This window comes from Toxotes jaculatrix, chromosome 20 (genome assembly GCF_017976425.1).
Source record: "Toxotes jaculatrix isolate fToxJac2 chromosome 20, fToxJac2.pri, whole genome shotgun sequence".
Lineage (NCBI taxonomy): Eukaryota > Metazoa > Chordata > Actinopteri > Toxotidae > Toxotes > Toxotes jaculatrix.
The window spans coordinates 20366032-20386345 of record NC_054413.1 but is presented as its reverse complement, the minus strand read 5'-3'; the positions used below and the strand labels follow the sequence as shown (position 1 = coordinate 20386345).

The following is a 20314-nucleotide window of genomic DNA, read 5'->3' as shown; positions in this document are numbered from 1 at the left end:
ACTCTACAACTTTAGACTCAATACGCTCAATATTTTCTGCCTATATTCAATATCTTTGAATTTTATTATAAGCGGTTTAGAAAGTCCTGCATAAAAATTACAAATCAAATTCAAGTACATTTGTTCATTCCACCAGCATCAAGAAGATTCCTGAATAATCATGATATCATGAGTTAATCAGAGTAAAAGGATGATTAACTGACTCAGACCGGCTCATGTATAAACCCTGCAAACCATTGTTAAGGACAGTGTCCCACTGTATCTCACAATATACAGAATGTAGGTCAGCGGCCTATATTTAACCTTTTAAATCCAGTGCTGAGGATGCATATGAGTGTGTGTTTCATTTCCTCTCTGAACTCTTTTGATCAGAGGGATCAGAGTTGGGGTGTGTGTGTGTGTGGGGGGGGGGGGGGGGGGGGGGGGGGGCACTCTCTTACTTCCATCTGTCTGGTGTGTGTGTGTGTGACCACAAACCTGTGTCAACAAAACTCTCTCAGCAGGAAACTAACTTTTCGTAACAAAGCTTTCATAAAGCATCAAACTGCAAAACCGAAGCAGAACGAGCTCCATGTTTGTCACTTTATTCAGAGACAGAGTTCACACAGTGTGAAAGCTCCTGGAAACTTTCAAAGAGCTTCAGTCACACTGGTTTTAAGCCCTCTGCCCCAGCTCCTCTCTCCCGTGACCGCAGTCATTTCCGCAGGAAGCTCCGTCCAACCCAACTGTCTTACGCTTTCCAAAACAAGCGTCCTCACTCAGTCACTCCACCTCACCACTGCGGTCGACACCACCACTGTATTTACGATCACTCGTTTACCTTAAATACATGTGATACAGGATTTAAGCTTCTGATGTAACATAAAAATGATATGTAATTCACGTAGAGGCTGAAAGACTTTTCAGTAACTGAGAGAGGCATGAAGTTTGGCTGTGAACCCTCTGAGAGCTCTTTATCTGTCTTAGAAAAATAACTCAGTCATTTCTGTGATAAAATCTGACAAAGTAAACATAAACACTGATAAACGGTCTGACGCAGTTAAATTTAGGCACAAAACACTTGGCATCAGATTTCAGCTAAAGTCAAAGGAGATATTCCAGTAAGGCTCACCAGCTGTAGATCTATAATCAGAAACCTGCTGCTTAAAACCGAAGGCTGAGACCAGATTAGGATCCAACCACAGCATCACAGTGTCTCACCCTGTGCTCTGAGTCACGGCTGAATCAAACGAGTGGGGCTCCAGACGAGGCCCGTCGGCAGGCAAACTCCTGACAAAGTCGATGTATCGCTGGCCAGGCTCGTACAGCTTAGCGTTTTCACACAGACTCTGGTGGTTGACAGGGAGGGACACGACCTGGGCCTGCTGGAGCTGGAACCAGTTGACCGTCACCTAAAAAAAACGGGAATCAAACATCATGATCCTGCAGGCGATGTGACAGCATCCTGGATGCCGTACACCGTTTCCACTGAGTTAGTCCTCAACTTCAAATCTCAACTTACAGCCTTGAGGGTGAGGTCGCACTGAGAGACCATCTCTCGGATCTGAGTGATGATCTCACTCTTGGTGTGGGCGAGATCCACTCTCTTCTCTCCGACATCAATCTGACAGGCTTTGCAGTGATCCCTGGCCTCCTCTGCCTGCCGACACACCGAAGATCAGTGATTATCATTATTAACTCTGACTTACTCAGGTTTGATGACAAGTTCAGTTTCAACTGCTCTCAGTCACGGTCAGCAGCCGGTGACCATGGGCTCATTTTCTACTCCAGCTCCTGTTTTATGTTTGTTATTAAAGAAGCTAAATTGAACAGAAGCTGGTTTCTGTCCCAAGAAAATGTTGGAAAAATTTAATAAATAAAACAAACATTAGAACACAAATAAAATAAATAAAATCCTCTGGGCCCATACGAATCTGTCATCTACAACATTTGTGCTGAGCCATCGGCCCAGCAGAGGAGGTGCTGTACCTTCTGCAGGGCCTCCTCCTCCAGCCGGCGCCTCTTCTCCAGCTGTTTAGCTGCCGCTGCTCCTCCTCCTCCTCCGATCTGCTCCTCCTCCAGGCGGCTGGTCGACACCTTGGCCTTCTCATACTCCTCCTGCCGCTGGACCTGCAGCAGCCGAGCCTTCCTCAGAGCGCTGTCTGCCTCATGCTGGAGATGTACACGTATCATGTTAACACACAGACAGATATAAACATAATACTACACATACGGCACCAACATGCAAAGACAGACCTGCCACATGCAGCAAAACTGAAATGAAAATCACAGCTTCATCAGATTTTCACTCAGTTTGCAGTGATACACACAGGAAGCTTTAAAAATATACACGTACAAACGTACAAACCAAACACAGGTGAGCTTTAACTCCAACAACGCTAACAAAAATCTGTCTGTGAAGGTCGTATCCACAGAAACACTTCCTGTTCAATGTTTCATAAGTGAGGGAGCTTCACCAGAGGCACCTAACGTTAAAAACTACTCTCATGTTAAAAAGCAATTAATCTACAAAGAACTAATCAGGAGCAATAACAGCGTTAGGTGTGTATACAGCCTTCCAGTCCACAGGTCAGAGAAACAGCTTCAGATTCTGAGTGTGTTTGTGTCGAATCACCATCTTTTTCTGCTCTCTCTGCCACTGCTCCTTCACCTCTTTTCGTAGCTTGTCCAGCTCATTCTTTCTGGCCAGGAGAGGCTAGAAAGACACACACACACACACACACACACACACACACACACACACACACACACACACACACACACACACACACACACACACACACACACACACACACAGAGTCAGTATGTCCTCTGACTCTAACCCAACACAAAGTCCCATTGCAGATGTGCAGCAGTGGTTTTTGCTGGATTACCTGTGTGAATTTGTTGCTTTGCAGCACTGCTGCAGTGTGAAGTACCAACTGGCTGTATTCAGTATCATTTTTGAAAGCAGTCATGTAGATCTCTCGGAAAGGCATGAACTCCTTAAATGAAGAGGAGAAAGTCTTAACGCTGATCCTTAATAATCTTTAAGAAGTGGCAGCAAAATTAAAATCAAGTTAAATGATCTACTCACCTGCTGACTCGCAAGCGTCTTAGCAGATTCAGCCATTTTGGCGTGACTCTTCGCACACTCGATATCTGAACATAGATCACACCAAAGTTCACACAGAATTCCATCAATTTAACATCATACACAGTGCCCTCCACTGGCCTACACAGTGTTTATGTGTGCACTGTGCTGAAGAACCGTTTTGTATTAACTGTTAGTCTTTAAATACACAATGGACCGAAAACCATTTCAGCATTTTCTGATTAAATCATACAGTGTTCATGACTCATCCCACAAATCTATAAAACGAATCAGTAAATAAAACGTTAGCCAAAGTGGATGTGAACGTGTTAAACCAACAAACTGTTCTCCTGATAACAAACGTCCTGTACAACATGACTGAGTGCTTTGTGTCACTGTGTTGACGGGCCAAGTGACTAAGTATTAGACTGAAACCATTCATTAACCAGTGGACTCAACATAAGTTCCCACACTGCACATTCAACCTTGAGCCTGGATAAGACTCCATTGTTTTAAGTCCAGTTCAGGTGATTGTGTAATTAAGACATTACAGAGACCAGTTTAACACATTTTCATCCAGCCTGAGCTGCCTGGAGCTGGGAGAATGTTTCCCAGTGAACAAAGCAAATATAATGAAACATTACGATTAAAAAGACAACAGTATGTCCAGTGGGTTTTTCCTGGATGAAATCCAGGGGGCAGTACAACTGACAACAAATCTCAGTTGTTATTTATTTATTTAAATTATTATTATTATTATTATTATTATTATTATTAAGAACCTGAACTTTTTGTTGAAAAACCGAATCAAACTGTGATTCAACCCAAATTTATTTTCATTAACATGTCTGGAGCAGATCTTTGAAAAACTGAATGTCATTGTTTTGATTATGCACAAAAATAAGTGTTTCAGATGTTGATGCTTTTTAAAACCCCAAACACACATGACATATACATGAAAACATCTCAGACACCGTGGCATGACTACCCACACTTACCTGAGTATGTAATGAAGGACTTAAGTTAAGTACATGGTCCATGACACTAACACATGACAGCTGACTTCAGTGTGATAGGTGCTACTCACTGCTGCCTCCCTACACATCAGAAACACACACGGCCCGTGCTCTAACTCACCCATGCTGAGGCGTTTTTCCACCCATGCCAGCAGCTCCTTGGTGTACTTGGACCAGGCCTTTGCGTAGAGCAGCGCTGACTCCACACCACTGTCCTGCCGCTGCAGCATCCTGTCCACCTCTTCGGCCCGAACCGGCGGACACGGCCCTGTGACGACCACAGGAATCCCACGCGGGGTGTTGTAAAAGACGGGCTTAAAAACGACCGACAGTGACCGACTCCCACCCAACGTACCTCTGACCACTGCCGGACGCATCATATGCGCTTAGCTAACAACATCTGTGACTGCGTCTGAGAGAAAAGCCCATACTGACCTTGCATGAGTGTGATATGGGCTAATACCATCTGAAGGTAAGTAATGCTGACAGGAGATTGACTGCAGGATGTATTAATAAGTGCTTAAGGAGGCTGGTCATCAACACTTGCAGTGGTCTTACCCCAGATCACCCCACAGGCTGATCTAGCTACGCCTGCAATGGCAGTGACGCAGCACAAATGATAAACCAGCAAAAGCAGCAGTAGCTCAGCTTAACACTGATTTATGAACACACTGTTCCACAGAGCAGCCCCACAGTACAGTAGCTCTGTGTTACAGAGATCGGTCTTACCTGGCGGATCATCTTTCTCAGGACCGGATCCTCCAGATTCCACGGAGAGGTTCTCAAAAGACTGAAAAACAGACAGATGGGTTGGATGAATTTCCTTCTCAAAGCACGATGTTCTCTGCAAACACACTTAAAACAAGGCTTATCAGAACCTCGACTTCCTCCTCAGAGAATTTATAAAACCTGCTGCAGGAAAACAACTATACATAGAATGAATTCATCATTTGCAGAAACCATTTCAGGAACATGAGTCAACCCCTGATCCCTGAACTCTGCTGGCTAATTTTTCATACCTTTTTCTTGACAATTCAGGGGCAGTAGGCCACATCCTGGCATTAACAGGATGCTGAACACTAATGATAAATGTGTGTTTAAGAATATAAACACACTAATATCAGCCTTTTATTTTTGATGCCATGTACAGCTATGGAACATGTTAAGTTGCTTGGATCATCTGCTCGGTTGTGATGGAGGGAAAGCCAGAACAGAAATATTGCACTTTTCTTACCCTGCTTCTCTTCGTCAGGGGAAGCCCCAACACTGATCCATTCTCTACATCTCCCATAAGGAAGTCAGACACTCTGAAGGAGAACACAAACACAAACCAATACATCAGGCTGAGTACGGGTGAATCTGATCACATAAAACATATCTGAGAGGAAGGTGTTTAAAGCAAAACTCAGATCATCATTGTGTTTAAGTGGTCTATGTGATGTAGCTGTTAGTCTAGTATTTACACAGACATATCTGTTATGTTTCTTTTATTAGTATATAGTTCTGGACCTATTCTCCTTTTTTTAATTTATTTGAAGGCTTAGCTTTTCCCTTCACCACATTATCCTCCATGTTACTGGTGACTGTCTTTGGCTGTTTATTTAAGATTAAGATTAAGAGATACTTTATTAATCCATGTGGGGAAATTCGTTTTTATTTAATTCTGCTTTTATGTGACAAATTTATTGACTAACATTAATTATGTTCTCTGGCAAGAACATGGCGAGGAGCAAAATACAGTTGCTATTTCAAAAACTGACCTTGATTAAGAACAATAAACTCAAGTCAACTCGTGGAACAATCGGCCAATCAACAGCCGTCACATCATACTTACACATTGCCAAACGTGAAGGCCAATGTGTCGATAGCATCGTAGATCTCTCCGAAAAGCTTCTGTTTGTTCTCTTCGTTCACCTCCTTAAAGTTCACTCCTGTCAAATTGTGATAAAGTAGAACAGAGTCAACTCTGGTAGCAGACCTGAACCCTGCATACTGAAGACATCCTGTGATTAAGGCATGAATCCCATGGCATGATTCATCATCCTGTGCATGACGTCAAGGATGGAATCAAAGAAAGTCTCCTCTGAGTCATGCTGTACGCCTCAAATCACACTGAGAGTTAAGGAACTGCTCACTTCATATCTCAAACGTGCAGACATTTTAAAATTGAATAGTCCCTCAGAGGCATCCAAAAACAACTGTGTACCTTCAATCAGAAAAGATAAGCAAAGACTGCAAGTGTGTATATTTGGCTGTAATCTGAAAAAGCAGTAGTTTCCTGCTGTAAGTCTAAACACAGTGATGACAGAGGACAGAGGGGGGGAAAAACACCAGTGTAAATACGGCTGTAATCAGTCCTCACAATAAACTTCCTGCCCTGACTGAGCAAAGAGAAAATAAACGGGGAGAGAGATGCTCAGAAAAAGAGACCAAACGCCAAGCAATAAATCAGCCATGTCACTGCGCCGCTCTGCTGCCTCCATGATTTCCTCCGCCTGCTCCGCTGCTGTTCTCCACACGCAGAAAAGGACAATTATGGATCAATCACAAGCTGGAAAGAGTCCAAACTGTGTTGAACTAATCTTGAATGGGTTTTCAAACCTTAAAGGAAGACTGGATCAAACTTTATCCTCGCTTACTGTCGTGCGTCTTTCGCCTGGTCCTTCAGTATCTGTGCCACATAGTGAAAACTGAAGAGTGCACACCCACAAACGCCACCAATCTAACACTAAGATGCTTCCCTGGTAGCTGCATTCAGGTTTTTAGGAAAGTGCTGTCAAAGAAGTAGGCTGCACGACAAATCTCACAACTGCCAATTACCCACCTCAAAGCAAGCTCTTCTTCTCCTGCTGTAAAACAGAAAAAAGACTTCCTTGATCATGACTGGTAACCACTACCTCAGGGTGACTGAGACGCAAATCTTCTGTCCAAACACTTTAAATACGCCACCAAAAAAGTTGCTTTTCTTCATGGGGCAGCAGCAATATGTTCCTCTATCCAGCAAAAGGAAATAAATCAAAGGCAAAAGTTCGTCTCTCTGACTCGGGCACAGGAAGCATTAAGGCAAAAAGGATTTTGATGGGTCCAATGTCCATGGGGCCCTTGGAGCCTCTTGCTAACCCCAGACCAGCTACTGTAGCCACCACCATTCAAAGCACGTACCTCTCCTGTGCTGTTACATCTCCTGCTCTTCTGTCCAACCCCTACCCCCAACAGGACATCCTGAGGCTTGCTGGAATACAATGCCAGTACTCGCTCAGGCCCCAACCAGTGGTCCAAACATGGAAGTTACATCATCGGGGAAAAATGGTATTGTTTCACTGGAAAAGCACAACACTCTCGAAAACACTCGTCAGCTGCAAAGTCCTGCGCAGAATTTAGATCCAGGAGGAATTTTTCTTCCAGTAAAGAATAATACAAAGATGTGGAGGATACGACTGGATATGAAACACCACAGGATGGAAGAACAACTGTTTGATCCAGTGTTGGGGTGTTTCTCAGAAATCCCCGTTATTTTCTCCTCATCTCTGCAGCCTAATCGTACATTTTTCATCTTTTTCCAAGTTGTAAAATTAAGGTCAGAACAAAAAGAACCTTCTGGTCACATGACACACCTCCACAAATAATAAAGCATAGTAAAATTTTACATGTTAATATTGTGTAACATCTAAAGCTTTGAGATCTGGTTGTGAAAAATACTGGTTCAAGTGCACAGCTGATAACACCTTGTTGTTGTGTGGGGGTCAGGAAGTGAGCGATTCTGGCCCCCTAGTGGCAGAAAAGGTGTCATGACGTGCTTCACTGCACATGTTTATAAAAGACTACATGGTTACAGCTGCTCTAACTGTTAAACCTGTTACAGTATCTGGTATATAACACAGAAGCTGCTCAGACATATCACCAACAGCAGTGTCCTTCAAGCAGGACACCACACAGGTTTGAGAAACAGCTGCAATTTTCTTTTGTCCTCACTCTTAAGAATTCTTCTAACAATTACTGTAATATCATTAAGACCCTAAACCTGAAGGCTTCTATAGGACATGTGTTAAGCTGTCAAATCTGTGCGTGTCTCTCCTGTGCATCAACATGTTTGAATGCTACATCAATAATTAAGTTCCTACAAGAAAGACGGGACTTGCATGCGTCTAATAATCGTTCACAGCACACACGCCCATGTGTTTGTGGACTCCTTCCAAATATTTCAGTGAAGTGAAGCTACATTCATATGCAGAGGCTCCTCGGACTCTGCTCAGTTCCACATGTCACTATTCCTTATTAAGTAAAAGCCTTTCAAACAGCCATGCAGCCCCTCTATGCCCCTCTTTGCAATGCAAATTGAGACGAGGTATACTCAGGGGATTCTTGTGTGGCAGCCAAGTTAAGAATTGACCTGCATGCCAGATCATAATCTCAGAGAAAGAGAGACTGAAAAGGATTCCTCAGTGCAGCTCCCTCTGGACTGGCAGACGAAGCACAAAGGACACCTGCTTCTCCCGCTGCCTCCTGAATCAGGTATCCGACTCCCAAATATTATTTTCTTACTCTCTGTATAGGGCTTCAAACACACACTGATGCACACGAAGCATTTGAGTGACTCCTGAAGAGCTGCGCTGCTTTGAAGCTTTAAGAAAACTCCTCAGAAACATTCCCTGGGAAGCTGCTTTTAAGACTCAGGCAGACAGTGTGAGAGAGAGGGCACAGTAATAGTGAATGTCCAGGAGAGAAAACTGTCAAGGGGGAAGGATAAGGGGGGATTAGATAAGCAGAGACAGAAAACAGACCAAAGGAAGAGCGGAGGAGTAGCTGGCATGTTTAGCAGGAAGGCCGTGAGTTATGTGTGTGCATGTGTTTGAGGGAGAGCTGGTCATCGGAGCTCACCTTTGACCGTGGCGATGACGGTTCCAGCTGTACTGAGGATGTCCACCGAGTTGAGGCTCTGGTGTTTGCTGATAATGGCCTTCAGGACTCGCAGCAGCTCCCCGAGCCGCTCATGGACCGCCTGATGGAGGCAGTCCTGGTGCTCTGGAAAGAGATAAAGAGTTTTATTATGCCACTTAAAATACATACTCAGCTTCTCTCAGTCATAAAATCCTTATGATCATTTAACTTACATTCAGTCAACATGTAACAGTGAAGAGATTATTTACAGTAGATACCACGGCAAATACAAATACTGGATGTGGCTCATGAGCTGCATGTGCTCGAACATATAAACATTCAATATTTACAACAATTCAAGGACCAACTTTTAGAGAGGGCAATTAAAGGTGCTGGTAAAGACAGTGTGGCAATGGACTGGTCGTTATATATTTCACTCTTCAATTTAAAACACTTCACCATCAAGCTCTGAGATCTTACTGACAGCTACCACGTTATCCATTAGCCTTGTTAACCTCTGACCAATAAGATGACAAGAGATCAGTGCTGTTCCACTGCTGCTCTGCACAACTAACCAGCTTAGTTCTGCTGCTCTCTGAACTGTCTTCAGTCTGACAAACGCTTTAATCACAGAACTTGTGCTGTATTTCAACACTGAGGTTTAACAATTAACAATTTATCACCTGCTGTAAATCCTGAGCAGATTGGACCTGGAAGCCAGCTACTTAAAATCTCCCTGCTTTAAATGAATGGTGCAACCTCACTGGCAACAGGATTACTACATGACATTCCAGCTCTGTTTGCTGAAAGGGTGACCATGGCAGCCATGTCAGACTGCTGCCCATCCATTCACAGCACTTCTAGACCATGAGCACTACTCCAGGCCACAGCAGAGGACAGCACACAACCCAGCAAACCTACACACAGAACTGAAACGGTGCACAAACAGCAAACATGACCTACTGTGGTCCTTCGGCAATTAGCAGTTAACCGATGGGTTAACCAAAGAGAACGGCATCTCAGGTATGTGGTTCCGTGTACAAGAAGGGACTTTACTAACAGTGAGTCATCGACATTTACAAAGGACAAAATGCACGTTTCTATCAGATAACCTCGATAATGTGCTGAGGGATGAGGTCACAAAAAAAACACAATATAAACGAGTACATGAACTCAGGTTAAAGTGTTTTTACTGCCCGGTGGAAAACATACTCAGCCCTGAGACACAGTGGACGTGGACGGCTGATACCGGAGGAACTCTGGCCCTCTCTCCTCTCTCACACAAACACAATACGCACACACACACACACACTCACACACATAATTACCATTGTGACAAAAATATGTTCCGGTCCAAGGCTGTAATTACACAGAACACACAGAGAGCTGTTTGTCAGGGTGTTTTCATCTCAGGTTTTAATGTTAGACGTGTAGTTACAGGTATAAATGGATTTATTTTAACAACTTGCTTGCAACTTCTTAGTAAAATAAATGTTTAGTTTTAAAAAATGCACGCACACACACATGCACACAGCCACAAACACACACAGAATGAGTACAAGCAGTCAGAGCCACATTTTGTGCTGACGATCACCCCTGGATTACCCCCTCATGGAACAGGGGATCAGAAAGACTTTAGCTGTCTCCCATTTTTGCTTTTATTCGTTAGCCCTCTTTTTTGGAGCGGGACAAACAGTGCCGCCAGTGGGGCTAATAACGCGGGGTCTGTGTGGCCGCCATGACAATGCAAGCTGAGGCCTGACCCGGAAATCTAGCCAACTGACCAGCAGGTGACAAGTTCACGCTGGCCGACAGGTCACAACATCACAACAGGGATCAAATAACCAGTACGAACGGTACAGTATGAATAAGCAACATTCACCCACAGTCAGAGGAAAGCTGCCGACCACATCAGTGTGTTGTCTGTGCATCTGTTTCACACTGACAACCTCAACAACGGGACACTTCACAGAAACCCAAAGACCTGGAGCGATGGGGTAAAGTGCAATAACTCCAGTAAGGAGGTCAAGAGATAATTCCAGGTGAACAACACACACTCGCAAAAGAGCCACACAAACAAATCAGCTCAGCAAACAGACTGCTTAAAAACCCAGAGCAGACCGAGATGATTACATAAGACGAGCACAAATTCCAGACTGTTCCGCTACCACTTGAACTACTCCATGCCAACGTGCCCTGCTGCTTCTAGCTCGCTAAAAGCTTCTCCACGGGACCTGGAGAGTCCTGTCCTTCTCCATAGCAACCATCTTCATCCATCTTCATCACATGTCACGCGCAGCTCCTTCCAGTGCCGAGGACCTGGCGGTTTTCGATGATGAAAGCCTCTCGTCCTTTTGTTTCAGCCGCCCAGCTCCCCACGGGGCAGGAAGAGGGCCAGCACTGCGCCTCTGGCACAACCACACGTCAAACTGAGACTCAGTACTTCCATACAATCGGTGCACACGGGTGTATGGAGAGGGCCGTCCTCACTGATGGGAGCCTGAATTATTCTGTCATTTGAAAAGTGACGACAAAGATTAAAAGAGAAAAACGGTGCGATGTGTAATTCTGTAGTTTATTTGGCACGTACGCTCATATTCCCACCACAAACCCCTGAACCATGTGGTCCCCATTTCTACAGGCAATAATACAGATTTTTCTGAAAAATCCATAGAAAAATCATTTTATTCTCATACATTTATTTATTTGTTTATCCCAAAGACTTCATCTCTCACATGCTCATGTGGGGACCCGACCCACAATGACTCGATAAGGGTCAAAGTTTACAACGAGCTGCTTCACCCCTTAAGCCCTTAATTGGTCCTGGTCAGTTTAGATCCCATTTATGGACATTATGTGTTGAATGACAAAATACACACAATGGCTTAAATCATCCCCACACAGGCTATACACCCCATTCACTGACCAAGTAACCGAATCCTAAGTCCTGCAGGCATCAAGCTCGGCCAAGCCAGAGGTTTATTAAGGACGGGCCCAAACCATGAATGTCCTCCAGACAGAGAGTCTTCATTTGCAAAGCTCCATGGGCTTCAGTCCTCAATGCGGCTGTGTGGCCTATTGGATCATCCTAAATGGAGGCTAATTAGCAAGACATTATGGTTGCGTCCACCAGCCCAGCAGGACACAGGATAATGTACAGGGACTGATTATTTAACCCCTCAACTGCCACTCTGAGCGGGAGACAAAGGGAAGAAGACGCGTTCCCACCAGGGAGGAACCGTTAAAGGAAGATCTGAGCAGTGCATTTTGTCTCAGTGGGGGTGTTGTCTCTTCTAACACAGGAAAAAAGCTCAGAGAGGATTTTTTTTTGTGGAAAAAGCTGAAATGACAGAAGATATTTCAATTTGCAAATATTAGCTCAAGGTTTTTAGAAAAGCAGCAAAAACAAGGAAGTCGCTGGGAAGGTCATTGTGTTTTTCCCAGGGAAGACCACAGAGTTTGACTGAGGACTTGTTTGAGTCTCTAAAACTCACTATTGTCCCTGGGGCCACTAGCAAACAGTGGGTCTGGTCGCCTCATGGGCCGGACACATGAAGCATTTATGGAACAATAAATCACAACGGCAGCTTTTCACGTTTCACGGGAGAGGGTTGGAGTGTGTGTGTGTGTGTGTGTGTGTGTGTGTGTGAGAGAGAGAGAGAGAGAGAGATAGGGGAGGAGTTTTGGTGAGTATGGGAGTAAAAAAAGAGGAAGGGGGTTGTGTGTGATTTGGGGTAGTACTCTCCCTTGGGATTTGTCCCAAATTTGCCCCTGCACCCCACATCCCTGCTTCAGGGCGGGTTATGAGAGAGGGAGAGAGTGAGGGACATTCCTGGGCATAATAAGCCCTGGTGAATGAAGGCTACAGGGGGATCAGACTCTGATCCTGATGAGAAGGAGGCCGCGGATCAGGAGCTGCTCAGAGGCTGCCAGCAACACATTGCCAGGTTTTTACTTCATTAGCGTCATGGAAACCCAACATTCCAGGCTCTTGTTTGGGAGCGGGGATGGGAGCTGAAGGAGTGAGGGGTGGAGGGGGATCCATAATGAAAACACTGTCAGATCATTCACCATCGAGATGACACCTCAATACCAAAACAGCCTGATATCGCTCCGAAGCAGAGACCCTCCGACATTTACACGTCACAGACCTTCACACATGCAGAGATTAAAGATCTCAAACTGCAAGAAAGACACAATTAAAGATGTACACAGCTTTTTTTTCCCTTTTTTTTAAAAATGTGAAATTATTTCTCTGGGATCTCACCAAAGTACAAGCCCCTGCACAGGTCCAGCGTTCACCTGCTGAGGTCAGGCTTGGTGATTTGACCAGTTTTATCACAGTACTACAGAGTTGGATCTCCTGATATCAGCCAACACGTTCTCTCACAGACTCGACGGGAGGTTGTTTCATTCTGACTGCACTGCACAGACTCTCCTTACCAAAGGGAAGCTCTGCTCATCCATGTTTTACATTCAGGGTTTTTTTGCATCAGCTCTTTATCCTCTTGGTTTGTTTACTGGACGGTTCATGTTCAGTTAAACTAGGAGACAGGAGTAAATTTCTGTAAAAGAAGTCAAATAACAGAATGTTTTTTAGCTCTGAGAAGATCCCGCAGCTTCTTCTTCATGTGCACCATAATGGGAACTCACTCACTTTGGGTCTTGACTCTCTGAAGCTTGGGTCCGACACAATATGACTTGGCAACATTCCTTTCGCTGTGACCCTAGCTATGTTCAGTCATGCATTGCAAATCATGGGAGCAATGTATTATTTATGCTTCAAAACATCTGAGAGAACGGAGGGGTGCTCATCGCCACAAAGCAAGTGTGAAATCACTAAACATGTCACAACTGGGTCTGCAGAGGTCCGATCAAATGGAAGCGGCTCACGGCAGAGGGGGCTAAAAAGGGCTAGCCATGACTAATGTCAATCAAAATCTCTCAGTGTGTCCTATTGAGTCGGACCACAGCTGGACATTCCAGCCAGCCCCCCCCCCCCCCCCCCCCCCCCCCTCCACCCAAAAATAACCTCCTAGGTCTCTTGTAGTTGTTTAAAAGAAATTGTGCGTTCATCAAAAGCTGTGGTAAGGCTGCGTTTCGAGGGATCCCTTTGAGACTCGCCCCCTTCTTCAAAGGACAAGCTTCCAAATGTGGGTCTAATAATCAATCACTGTCAGATGGATTCTTCTTTAATTGGTTCGGGTGAAGTCCCACATTTCCAAGTTATTTCAAACTATTTGCCCAAATATAAGGGGGTCCCGCAAAATGGTCCCACTTAACCTTTAACACCCGGGCAGGGTCACTGCAATGGGTGGCCCACGCATGCCTTGATAGGCCCCTCCTCGACGTACTTCCTGTGGTCAGTGGCCCTGGTCCACCTCTGTCGACAGACCACCTGCGGTCCGCTCCACGGATTAGCAGATTACATGCAGCTGGTAAAAGGCAGGGGAACTTTGCCTTCCCAGACTTCTATGCTCATACCGTGGCATTTCCTGTTGATTCACCTTTGAAGCTCTTTTTCCCATGACTGCACGCACAAAGACCTGCCGTTTAAAAAAAAGAGCCCGAGGCTAGACACACAGCACCTTCCACCTAGGTGGGGGGCTTTTATGTTCCCACTCTGCAGGCAACTGCCTTTGTCAGGCTTGTTAGCCGTTAGCTCAGGGAACCAGAAGCCAATGAGAAATTATGCTCAATGAAGGCTGAAGCCAGGAAAAGGCTTGGTCAGACAGGACTGACCAACAGAGAAGATCACGTTATATAACCACATATTCCAAAGTTTAATTATAAAGATTACACCCAGTAAGACAATCAGCCTAAAATCTAAGGCTGAACTGGTAAAATGTTCCAACATCTCTCTCCAGCCCACAGACAGGTCTGCCCTCGGATATTTCTCTCTTTACTCATTCGCATATAAATGAGACACCCGGTGTGGAATGAAGAATTTGTTTTTCCCCCTCTTTCATTTCTCTTTTAGAGCTGTCTGTCACAGTGAGGAAACACAGGCAACCTTTCTCTCTGGATATCCCCCCACATCGCCACCACCGCCTACTGCTGATGCAAAGCTCTGAATTCTGGCATTTCAACTATGCTTCCTTTAAGAGAAACTGCAAATCCCCCCACCGTGCAACCTCTAGTTGGCAGCCAAACCAGTCAGGCGTTAGCCTGAAGAGACTACAGTTGCTCCCCGAGCTGTGTTATGTAGGCAAAGAAACATCAGCAGGCCAGGGAGCTGGGAGATCGGTCCAACAAGCGCAAAGATGGGCCCCTTCAGTACACCTGTCAAGGGGCAGAGCTGGGATTTGAGGGGCCTCAGGTTGGGGGGCAAACACATCACTGAGAACAAGAGGACACTGTTCGGCTTTACTAGCATCCTAATCCTGAGAGAATGGGCTTTGTGTGCTGAAGAGCTGGAGAAGAAACCTTCAAAACAATTATTCTCATAACTGTCAAGATCTTTAATTGACTCAAAGGCACGAAATAACACAACGTTTTCTAATTCCAAGCATCTTTCAAGCGTCTGAGGGAGATGTGTTGTTTTCATACATACAACTGGAATTATGCAGATTATAAAAAGGAACCGCTTTGAACAGGCTTTGAGTGGGGGTGAAGGGGGTGAAGGGAGGCAATGCTGATCTACACCCCATCAAAGATGCTACACTCCTGCATTAACAGGCCCCGTTATGATCTATGCAGATTTAGGGGCTCCTGCTTCTGAACTGAATCCACCATCAGTTCCAGAATCCGGTTCGATGCACAGATATGAGTATCGCTGCCTCTGTGCCGTGTGCTTTCAGAAGTTCTGTCCCAACTCAACAGCTCCACTTTCCTCTGTTGCCCCTTTTACACCCTAACGGGACCTTTGAGTCTCACAGAACAGGACAGAGCCCAGTAGGTCCTGGCTACGCTTCACGCTCAGTCTGTTTACCTCCACATCAAACAGAGGCGCTCTTCCTGTCACTGAGCACAGCAGCTGAGTTCCTAAACGTACAGAATGCTGCAGACAAAAGACGGCGGCCGCTTATTTTTCTCTCTCCCATCAGCTCCATTGACTTAAAACAAGTTATGAGCTGTCCTCAGCAATATAGCCCTTACTACACAGGGAACATCTACAACAAAAGCTGCAGGAGAAAGCTTTTTTTGTTTTTTTACACACTTTTAAAACCTGTTTCCCAAAACGTGGCTCAAGCACCAGTGAACGATGAGGCTGGGATACCTGGCTGGGCCATGAGTGGCCTCAGTCACTGCTGGTGATAAGGGAACTGGCCGAGTGGGTTTTCCAGGTAACAAGCACAGCATTGTAAAAGCCATTACTTTACTCTGATGACATGCTGTGAGTGGAACAAGCACCTGTCACCTGCAGCATCTAACGGTTCAGATTTATTCCTGAACAAAGACTAAAACACCCTGAATCAGTGCAGGTGTTATTTCACCTCTTGACTCAAGGATTTATACATTTATATTTACATTCTGCATTTTATGAGTTATTGATAATAAATTGATATTAATTACAAACATGGACAAAAACTGACTGAAGGAAACTTCATGAATTTTGCAGCCGTACATCTGAGTGAATCAAATGTTGTATTAGTGAATGAATAATTTGCACCAGAGCTTTGTTTGAAGTGTAGGTTTCAAATGAATGCTGTCTAACTATGTGTTACTTTAATCCAATGCAGAAATAGAAGCCACAGATTCAGGGGCTACTTAAGCTCAGAGGATAAATTTGCCATCTTTTAATCCAAGAAGACAAGGGGAGGTCTTCAGTCTTCAGACCAGGAGGGGGGTCCCTGTTTTGCACTTAATTTTAAAAGGACAAACATGTGGACAAGACTCTGTGATCTTCAGTATCAGTTAGACAAAAAGTTTCAGCTGTGCGTCAGAGGTCTGCAGTGCCGAGTGTCTCGACTCCTCCTCATGTGCAGTGTGGGAATCCTGGAGCTCTATCTCTCAGTGTGTGGCAGACATCGACAGCCTCCTGGAACAAAGCTTCCCCAGAAAAAACACTGCCCATAACCATAAATCCTCCCCGAGGGAAGGAAGGGGGGAGACACACACACACACACACACACACACACACACAGGGAGAGCGAGCTCCCTCCAGGTCCCAACATGAAAACAACTTACAAATCTTCAAGTGCAGTTCGGCTATTAAACTTGACAAGTCAGCGTGGTTTTGCCACCTGTATACAGCGTGAGGCTGACGGTGCTCAGCTCATGTTCTGTTTCCTCAGGCTGAGCGTGTAAAGGGACCTGCCATATGTCACAATACTCTGCACTTTAATCCCGGGAACAATCCAAAGATCCAACCCAACTAATGTCTGTGCTATTAAACAAGGATCGCTCCAGACAATTAAGGTAATGTAATAAATCTGTGAGGCAGATTAGCTGGAAAGATAAGTGTTAAATCAAGATCTTTGGAAAATTTCATTTAGCGACCTGGCTCCCAAACCACTGATGCAACTTTAAAAGTGAGGAAGGCTCGTTGTCTTGTGCATGGGATAATTTACGGTGGCTTTAAATATGGGCACAGTAAAAAGAACCATAAAAGGAACTTTTTGGAGGCAAGAAGAAGCTTGCAGTGCTGCACAGTGGATCCCAGACCCAGTGGGACAGACTGTCTAAACAGAGCACAGTTACAGCTATTAAGAAAGTCTGGAATGGTTAGTGAAAAGACCAAGTAGGGCTAATTTTAGGCTGGTATTTCACAAGGGGTGATTTAGAATACAAATCACTAAAATAGCATTTAGGCTTTCTCTGAGGACCCAGACCAAAATCACTTTCCCACCAAGCCTCAGCATCATACTCCAACTTCCAAAAAGAGGAACACACTTATTTTCCCACATTTTCACAGCACATTTCAACACAAGGCACAAAAACAAAGACAAAAGGCAGATTGGTAAAGTTTAACATTGATGAAACAACTCTGCCATTTTCAGATTCAACAGATTTCCTCCCAAAACCCTGTTACTGAGTGGCCAGGTGCATTACAGGGTATCACTGTACATTACACAACACCTGTGGAATATTTTTAGTAGGCACCTGTTAATCATTACAACCCAGAACCACGCGTTCACTGTGAGAGGAGAGCCTCCAAAACCCACACTGATTAACTGAGGACACTTATGACTTAGAGCTTATGACTCCAAGAAAAACACACAGCTGACTTAAGGAGGCAGGTGCACAGGTGAGTCGTACATTAACGCTGACAAATTAAAACTGTGACTCATGATGATGGAGCTGTGGTAAAACCTTGCCTTTATGCACAGCAGTGCTTCCCAGAAAGTCTGACTGAGACTGTTCAGGGTCTGAGAGTTGATCAGGTTTCACCGGCAGAATGAAGTCCAGGGTCAGGACACGTACAGCTGGGATGGGCCCATGAGCCGCAGCCAGTGCAGTTTGAAATGCTGCTATTTGTCATTAAAAGCAGGTCCTCTGAAAAGGAAATAGCATTAAGTAATTAAATAGAAAAACCCAACAAGAATCCCATTCATCTGTCGTCCTTAAGCATGAGATCAATCTTCTGTAATTACAGAGAACAGGTCCAGATTTAGATAATTGCTCACTGCAGACATGAAGTGTAGCACTGAGTTTAAAAGGCCTTCCTGTAACACCCTGTTGGGCTCAGCCTCACTGAGGGAAGTGCCTGCTGGTGCACTTTTCATTCTTAAGCAGCTGATGCACAAAATTGGCCATCATTCTGCCTGGCAGAGGCGGAGCACGAAACGCTGACGACACACCTGTGCTGGTCAGACAGGTGGAGGAGATGCTTGACAATCTGCCGCAGAGCTTGGTAATAACAAAAACAAGGCTGGAGCCAAATGTTTGTTAAGCTAATCTGATGATGAGGAGCTTCAGGGGCCCCACTCACCGTCAAACACAAAGGCCACAGAGACCACCTCCACGGCTCCTCTGGTCCCCAAACGTCCTCAGTGACCCCAGTCCTTCAGGATAATAATCCCCTCCAATTACTTACATGTCCTTCACAAGTGGCCACTGGACAAGGTCACGACCTTAAGGCAGAACGTAAACATCTGTCACAGGGTGGAGATGCAGTGACAGCTCCTCATCACCGACCCGACAACAATGAAGGTGCACAAACAGATTCTTCTCAGGCACCAGGACAAACAGAAGTCGGTCGTGCGTCACTGACAGCGACCGCAGCTGAAGAGCCACGTCCTATATAATAATAATAATTACCATTTAAGGTCGACGTGAACCACTGGAAAAACAAACTTTTCTTTATAAATAAAACATGTTAAAAGAAACCGGCTGAGGAAACCCCCCAGGGACCAGTCCCCAGTCCCACAGGCCACAGCTATTCTGGACTTGGGAAAGTAGAATCTCTGTAAAAGCTGCCAGTTAGCAGCAGCATGCTACAGATGCCTCCTGGGACAATGGGTGTCAGACTCACATCGCTGACTGTGAATGTCGGCCGTGATGAGAGAGAGGCACAGGGCTCTCAGATGGATATTGCTCCTGACTGTTGGAGTCCTTCCTTCTGTTTCAGTGAGTGGCCAAGGTAATGATGAGAGCTCCGAGCTGCTGTGAACTAGCACTGCAGAGACAATGTGGACATAAATTAGAGGGGGATTTAAATCCCATCCAATCACAGCACAAGTCAGTGCCTCCCATCAGTCTGTTAGCACAGTGCTAAACCTCAGCAGCGACACGCTGAAGATGTTTGGATGTTCAGCAAACCACCCAGGTGTGACCAACAAAATAAAAGCTGATTTCCTGATTTCGTTACACACGGCTGAATCTGGTCGCCATTATTTCGTATCTTATTTGAATGAGCAGCAGAAAAACAAGTCACAAGACTCCTTGTGGAGCTTGAAATTACTCTGAGACACAATGGTCTCTTTGCTACTTTCCTAAATGGTGAACGGATCCGTTTTCCACATCGTATTTAGTCTAGTTTCCCAAATCTGCCCTTTCCTGTATTTAACCACAATAAGCCGTCTAATGGGAAAACTCTGCTTTACAATCACGTGTTGGGATCTCAGTCGCTGTATTTACACACCGAGCCTGTGCTGACTGGACTACACACAGTCTATGCAACTGTATTTTAGAGAGAACACAGATTATAAACTGTTTTTTTTAATGACAAGAAACACGAGCAAAACATCTGGTACAACAGCTACGCAACCTCCTTCTAAGGCAAAGACCTGCATGTGTGCTGGTGTCCATTTAACAGGCCATTAAACGGACCAACTCAGACAATGAAAATACAGAACTACACAAAAGCTCAAAGTGCATTTGTGGTTAAATTCCTGCTCGATCTCCTGCACATGCTGATTTTCTGCTTTGATCTGTGGCAGGTCACTGAGCAGTCTCTCAGGCT

At 45.0% G+C, this 20314-nt stretch overlaps 1 protein-coding gene across 4 annotated transcripts in view; it reads right to left on the bottom strand.

Annotated features, from left to right (window-relative positions):
• The window catches only part of arhgap29a (Rho GTPase activating protein 29a), a 30439-nt gene that overhangs the window by 7370 nt on the left and 2755 nt on the right, over window positions 1-20314 (bottom strand). For 2 of the 4 annotated variants that reach the window (XM_041065561.1, XM_041065562.1), the window contains exons 3-13: window positions 8968-9111; window positions 5924-6020; window positions 5324-5396; window positions 4819-4879; window positions 4211-4357; window positions 3077-3141; window positions 2874-2984; window positions 2615-2695; window positions 1969-2151; window positions 1502-1639; window positions 1201-1391 (exon numbers count right to left, since the gene is read on the bottom strand). In XM_041065561.1, the coding sequence (XP_040921495.1) occupies window positions 1201-1391; window positions 1502-1639; window positions 1969-2151; window positions 2615-2695; window positions 2874-2984; window positions 3077-3141; window positions 4211-4357; window positions 4819-4879; window positions 5324-5396; window positions 5924-6020; window positions 8968-9111 (1291 nt within the window). Of the gene's footprint in view, window positions 1-1200; window positions 1392-1501; window positions 1640-1968; window positions 2152-2614; window positions 2696-2873; window positions 2985-3076; window positions 3142-4210; window positions 4358-4818; window positions 4880-5323; window positions 5397-5923; window positions 6021-6913; window positions 7216-7251; window positions 7280-8967; window positions 9112-20314 lie in introns of those variants that run through there. The other 2 variants (XM_041065564.1, XM_041065563.1) reach the window with 2 other exon arrangements.